General features: G+C 44.6%; 1 protein-coding gene across 1 annotated transcript in view; it reads right to left on the bottom strand.

Moving 5' to 3' along the window:
- Positions 1–6,472, bottom strand: part of jade1 (jade family PHD finger 1) — a 51,066-nt gene that overhangs the window by 24,489 nt on the left and 20,105 nt on the right. Inside the window, exons 7-9 of the mRNA XM_070439809.1 lie at positions 2,807–2,974; positions 2,486–2,602; positions 1,557–2,093 (exon numbers count right to left, since the gene is read on the bottom strand). Coding sequence (XP_070295910.1) covers positions 1,557–2,093; positions 2,486–2,602; positions 2,807–2,974 — 822 coding nt within the window. The remainder of the gene's footprint in view (positions 1–1,556; positions 2,094–2,485; positions 2,603–2,806; positions 2,975–6,472) is intronic.

The raw sequence follows: 6,472 nt of genomic DNA, 5'->3' as shown, positions 1-6,472 counted from the left end.
TGTCTGTCTAGTAGAGTAGTACTGTCAGTCTGTCTGTCTGTCTAGTAGAGTAGTACTGTCCAGTCAGTCCTGTTCTGTCTAGTAGAGTAGTATCTGTCAGTCAGGTCAGTCTGTCTAGTAGAGTAGTATGTCAGAGTCTGTCATGTCTGTCTAGTAGAGTAGTACTGTCAGTCTGTCTGGTCCTGTCTAGTAGAGTAGTACTGTCAGTTCAGTCGTCCTGTCCTAGTAGAGTAGTACTGTCAGTCTGTCCTGTTCTAGTAGAGTAGTACTGTCAGTCAGTCTGGTCTTGTCTAGTAGAGTTAGTACTGTCAGGTCTGTCTGTCTAGTAGAGTAAGTACGTCTGTCAGTCAGTCTGTCTGTCTAGTAGAGTATGTTACTGTCAGTCTGTCATAGTAGAGTAGTACTGTCAGTCAGTCTGTCTAGTAGAGTAGTACCGTCAGTAAGTCTGTCTGTCTAGTAGAGTAGTACTGTCAGTCTGTCTAGTAGAGTAGTACTGTCACGTCAGTCAGTCTGTCTAGTAGAGTAGTACTGTCAGTCTGTCTAGTAGAGTAGTACTGTCAGTCAGTCTGTCTAGTAGAGTAGTACTGTCAGTATGTCTGTCTGTCAGTAGAGTAGTACTGTCAGTCTGTCCTAGTAGAGTAGTACTGTCAGTCATTGTCTAGTAGAGTAGTACTGTCAGTCTGTCTGTCTGTGTCTAGTAGAGTAGTACTGTCAGTCTGTCTGTCTGTCTAGTAGAGTAGTACTGTCGTCAGTCTGTCTGTCTAGTAGAGTAGTAGTCAGTCTGTCTGTCTGTCTGTCTAGTAGAGTAGTACTGTCAGTCAGTCTGTCTGTCTAGTAGAGTAGTACTGTCAGTCTGTCTGTCTGTCTGTCTAGTAGAGTAGTACTGTCAGTCAGTCTGTCTAGTAGAGTAGTACGTCAGTCAGTCTGTCTGTCTAGTAGAGTAGTACTGTCAGTCTGTCTAGTAGAGTAGTACTGTCAGTAGTCAGTCTGTCTAGTAGAGTAGTACTGTCAGTCTGTCTAGTAGAGTAGTACCGTCAGTCAGTCTGTCTGTCTAGTAGAGTAGTACCGTCAGTCAGTCTGTCTGTCTAGTAGAGTAGTACTGTCAGTCAGTCTGTCTGTCTAGTAGAGTAGTACTGTCAGTCAGTCTGTCTAGTAGAGTAGTACGTCAGTCAGTCTGTCTGTCTAGTAGAGAGTACCGTCAGTCAGTCTGTCTGTCTAGTAGAGTAGTACTGTCAGTCAAGTCAGTCAGTCTATCCAGTAGAGTAGTACTGTCAGTCAGTCAGTCAGTCTGTCTAGTAGAGTAGTACTGTCAGTCAGTCTGTCTAGTAGAGATGTAACTGTCAGTCAGTCTGTTCTAGTAGAGTAGTAATCGTCGTCGTGCTAAAGTGGTCTGTGAGAGGAGACTTTGATATTGCTCTGGTTATATTGTCGAAGTGTCTGTCTAGTAGAGTAGTACTGTCAGTCAGTCTGTCTAGTAGAGTAGTACTGTCAGTCAGTCTGTCTAGTAGAGTAGTACTGTCAGTCAGTCTGCAACAGGAAGGGGAAGTAGAACCTACCCTCTCCAGATCCTGGCGGAGGTGAGTGAACAGCTGCAGGCGGTGGAGGAGGACATCATGCTCTCTCCTCGCCAGACTCTCCTCCTCCTCCTTCTGGGGGGTCAGCAACGGCTGGCTGTGATTGGCTCGGCGCTTCAGCTTCCAGTACTGATACAGGAAGTCTACTGTTTCCGGGGGCAACTGCAGGTGATTGGCTACCTCCTTAACGTCAACAAACTGGTAGAACTCCTCCTCCAGCTGCTGCAGTTTGATCTGACGCAGGTTCACCGCCTGCTGGTTCACCGCCTGCTGGTTCACCCTGCTCTCCTCCTTGGGGGCTGGAACTTCATCGACTCTGTCACTCTTCCGCCACTTCTTGTCTCTGGCCCCCTCCTTTCCCTCCTCCCCCTCTCCGTCCTGTCCTCCCTTCAGACCGGAGTGTTTGGGGCAAAAGGATTTGAACTTGACCTCATCCTGCTCTGTCAGGATGGTGTTCATCTCCAGGCTCTGTAAGGCACAGCTCACATGGAACGCTGTCCGACAGCTCTTAGCTGAACACTGAGGGAATACAGAGAGAGTTACAGCTCTCAGCTGAACACTGAGGGAATGCAGAGAGAGTTACAGCTCTCAGCTGAACACTGAGGNCTCTCAGCTGAACACTGAGGGAATGCAGAGAGAGTTACAGCTCTCAGCTGAACACTGAGGGAATACAGAGAGAGTTACAACTCTTAGCTGAACACTGAGGGAATACAGAGAGTTACAACTCTTAGCTGAACACTGAGGGAATACAGAGAGTTACAACTCTTAGCTGAACACTGAGGGAATACAGAGAGAGTTACAACTCTTAGCTGAACACTGAGGGAATGCAGAGAGAGAGGATTGTTGAGGTAACTACCAGGTAGAAAGCCTTCTCAATGCAGTAGCTACATAGCTCCAGTGTCCGTGTGTACCTGTATACAGGCTCCAGTCTGGTCTTTACAGAGACAGCAGGTCAGAGCCCATCTGTTACTGGGGATGTGGGACATGTTGGTGATCGGCTCCATCTTCTCTGGGTTCCCAATGCTCACCTACACACACACAATCATTAGACAATACACTCCTTGCCAAAATGTGAAAGTCCCCTTTATGCAACCATCATTGAAACACTAGGATAGTATCACTTTATAATTTCAAGCCTCCTTGATGAGACCGCATACCAGGATAGGCTTGGACAAAGACATATGATTGGACAGACCATATAGACTTGGGGGTCAGAGGTTAGGGTTCATCACCTCGGGGATCCACAGGGCACAGCTGACGTGGACCCACTTTGTTCCGCTGCGGGTGGGTTTCATGGCCCCGCCCTTCTTGGGGCAGAGTTGGCATTTTGGCAAGATGCCGAGGTCACAGGTCCGACACAGCCAGCTTCCCTTTGGCACCTTCAGAATCCCATAACACGCCTGGAACACAGAACATAACCACTAGGTTAGAGCGATGGGCCAGTAACCGAAAGGTTGCTGGATCGAATCCCCGACCTGACAAGGTAAACAGCTGTTGTTCTGACCCTGAACAAGGCAGTTAACCCACTGTTCCCCGGGCGCCGAAGACGTGGATGTTGATTAAGGCAGCCCCCCCGCACCTCTCTGATTCAGAGGGGTTGGGTTAAATGAGGAAGACACACCTCTCTGATTCAGAGGGGTTGGGTTAAATAAATAATACACATTTCAGTTGAAGGCATTCAGTTGTATAACTGGCTAGGATATCCCCCTTCCTCTTTCCTTAGAAGACGCCTGGAACTGTCACGTATACTCCCTCTCCGGCCTCTAGGTCATCAGGCTGCTGATTATCCCGCACACCTGTCACCAGCGCCTCATGACACTCACCTGGACTCCATCACCTCCTTGATTATCTTCCCTGTATCTGTCTCTCACCTGGACTCCATCACCTCCTTGATTATCTTCCCTGTATCTGNCCTGGACTCCATCACCTCCTTGATTATCTTCCCTGTATCTGTCCCTCACCTGGACTCCATCACCTCCTTGATTATCTTCCCTATATCTGTCCCTCCCCTTGGATCTTTCCTCAGGTGTTATTGACTCTGTTTCATGTCGGTGCGTTGTTTGTGCTTTGTGTTGCTTTAATTTATTAAAACACTCACTCCCTGAACTTGCTTCCCGACTCTCAGCGCACATCGTTACAGGAACACAGAACATGCCTGGAACAATACTAAAATAACATGACTGGAACACAGAACATAATAACACACCTATAACATACATCATTTATCATGTCTATTTTTTGTACAGATGAACGTGGTACCTTCAGGCGTTTGGAAATTGCTCCCAAGTATGAACCAGACGTGGAGGTCTACAATTTTTTTTCTGAGGTCTTGGCTGATCTTTTTGAATGTCCCATGATGTCAAGCAAAGAGGCACTGAGTTTGAAGGTAGGCCTTGACATACCTCCAATTGACTCAAATTATGTCAATTAGCCTATCGGAAGCTTCTAAAGCCATGACAATTTTCGGGAATTTTCCAAGCTGTTTAACCTGTTTGGGCTAGGGGGCAGCATTTTCACGCTTGGATGAAAAGCGTGCCCAGAGTAAACTGCCTGCTAAGTTGCTAATATATGCATAGTATTAGTAGATTTGGATATAAAACACTCTGAAGTTTCTAAAACTATTTGAATGATGTCTGTGAGTATAACAGAATTCATATGGCAGGCGAAAACCTGAGAAAAATCCAACCAGGAAGTGGGAATTCTGAGGTTTGTAGTTTTTCAACTCTTGGCCTATCGAATACCAAGTGTCTATGGGGTCATATTGCACTTCCTAAGGCTTCCACTAGATGTCAACAGTCTTTAGAACCTTGTTTGATGCATCTACTGTGAAGTGGGGGCGAATGAGAGGGGATTGAGTAAGGTCTCTGCCAGAGTGCCATGAGCTGACCATGCGCGTTCACGTGAGAGTTAGCTTGAGTTCCTTTGCATTTCTAAAGACAAAGGAATTCTCTGGTTGGAACAGGATTGAAGATTTATTTTAAAAACATCCTAAAGATTGATTCTATACTTCGTTTGACATTTTTCTATGGACTGTAACGGAACTTTTTGACTTTTCGTCTGCTCCTAGTGATCGCGCGTCATGAATTTGGATTATTGGGCTAAACGCGCTAACAAAAAGGAGGTATTTGGACATAAAGATGAACTTTATTGAACAAATCAAACATTTATTGTGGAACTGGGATTCCTGGGAGTGCATTCTGATGAAGATCATCAAAGGTAAGTGAATATATATAATGCTATTTCTGACTTCTGTTGACTCCAACATGGCGGATATCTCTTTGGCTTGATTTGTTTTCTGAGCGCCGTACTCAGATTATTGCATGGTGTGCTTTTTCCGTAAAGTTTTTTTGAAATCTGACACAGCGGTTGCATTAAGGAGAAGTATATCTTTAATTCTGTGAACGGACTCTTGGGCGTACTCTACTGTATGTGGGTGATTTCATCTTGGACGGGGGTTCAATTACGGGCGACTCTCTTCTCTGTATTTATATCTAATGATGTCGTCTTGCTGTGGTGATGCTTGATTCAGCTTAGGGGCAGATTTGACACCATTTCTGTAGTAACTTCTGGCCTTCTTCTTTTGGGTTTACTTATCTGTGCTTAATCTCTCTGAAGGAACTAAGCTGAGTACATCGGGAGAGTCACTTGGGCGATAGCACGTGGATCTAGTAGTCCCTCAACTGGACTTGCCTGCTTTTCCATGGCTTCCAACTGCTTCTTAAGTTGATTGGAACAATGTGTTAAATGCTGCGGTTATGAGCTTACTGTCCCAGATGATGATTGTTAACTCTTAATTATAGGTTAGTGAAGCCAATGAAATTTATACTGATTATTATTTGACAATGCATTGTTTATTGGTGCTCTTCCATATGAAATTTTGAACATCTTGGCTTTCAAGTTCTGTTATAACTCCACTACCGATTGTTGCTCGCGCACAGGCAGCAAGAGGATGGCCACCTCATGCTGGTATCCTCGTAGAGCTTTGCTTTCCTGAGGTTTGGCCTTTGTCTCTGGGAGTTCTTTTTCCTAGCACCGGGTGCTTATACAACTGCATTGACGTTGCTGTTTTGAGGGGTTTTAGCTGGTTTTGTTCACAAGCTATCTACTTCACTTCAGAGATATTACAGCGATGTCGAAGGGGCTATTATAAATACTTGGATTTGCTTTGATAGTCATCAACACTGAGGGATTTTGAGGGGTTATCTGACTTTAGCTATATTTTATCTGAAGCATGTAAAAAAAGAAGGATAGTGTGGACAACTAATCTTATTGAAACTTATGATATCAGCTGTTTAGTCGATGTGGTACATTAGCTAGTGGATTATTATCACCTTTAAGTTCAGATAATATAGACGCTTTACTGTTATTCAACAGTAGTGTAATCGAACTCTTGGTAGTTCGTTGTTTTATATTCTCAAGTGTAAGACGATATCTTCCATCATTAAAACGTTTATGGAGGTTTCCGGAGCTCAAATTTGATAAACAAGTCTTGTAACGTTGTGACTGTTTTATGTTTAGTTTTGTATGCTCGATTAGTTGTGGGTCGGAGTGATTGGTGGGCACATATTGTTAATTTTAAGTTTTTCTATGTTGGTTACTAGGGTAAATTTAATATGGCTAAAATCATCAATTCAGAAAGAACAGGTGGTTTTCATATCTCCTGCTGATGGTTGTAAAATTTTTTTTTAATATAGCCATTCGTACATGTACAGTAATCAATCTTTTCGGGGCGAAGTGCTCTGTGGCAGAAAAGTGGCTCGCTAAAACCCAAAGCAAGCAATGCAGGTGTCGAAGCACGGCGGCTGAAAACATCCCTAGAAGGCCAAAACCTAGGAAGATGAGGGAACGGCTTTGAGGGGTGGCAGTCCTCTTTGTGTGCGAGGTGGAGATTATAAAAA

The sequence above is a fragment of the Salvelinus sp. IW2-2015 genome, unplaced genomic scaffold (genome assembly GCF_002910315.2).
Source record: "Salvelinus sp. IW2-2015 unplaced genomic scaffold, ASM291031v2 Un_scaffold1935, whole genome shotgun sequence".
Lineage (NCBI taxonomy): Eukaryota > Metazoa > Chordata > Actinopteri > Salmoniformes > Salmonidae > Salvelinus > Salvelinus sp. IW2-2015.
The sequence above is the reverse complement of the archived record's forward strand: the minus strand, read 5'-3'. Positions and strand labels throughout refer to the sequence as shown.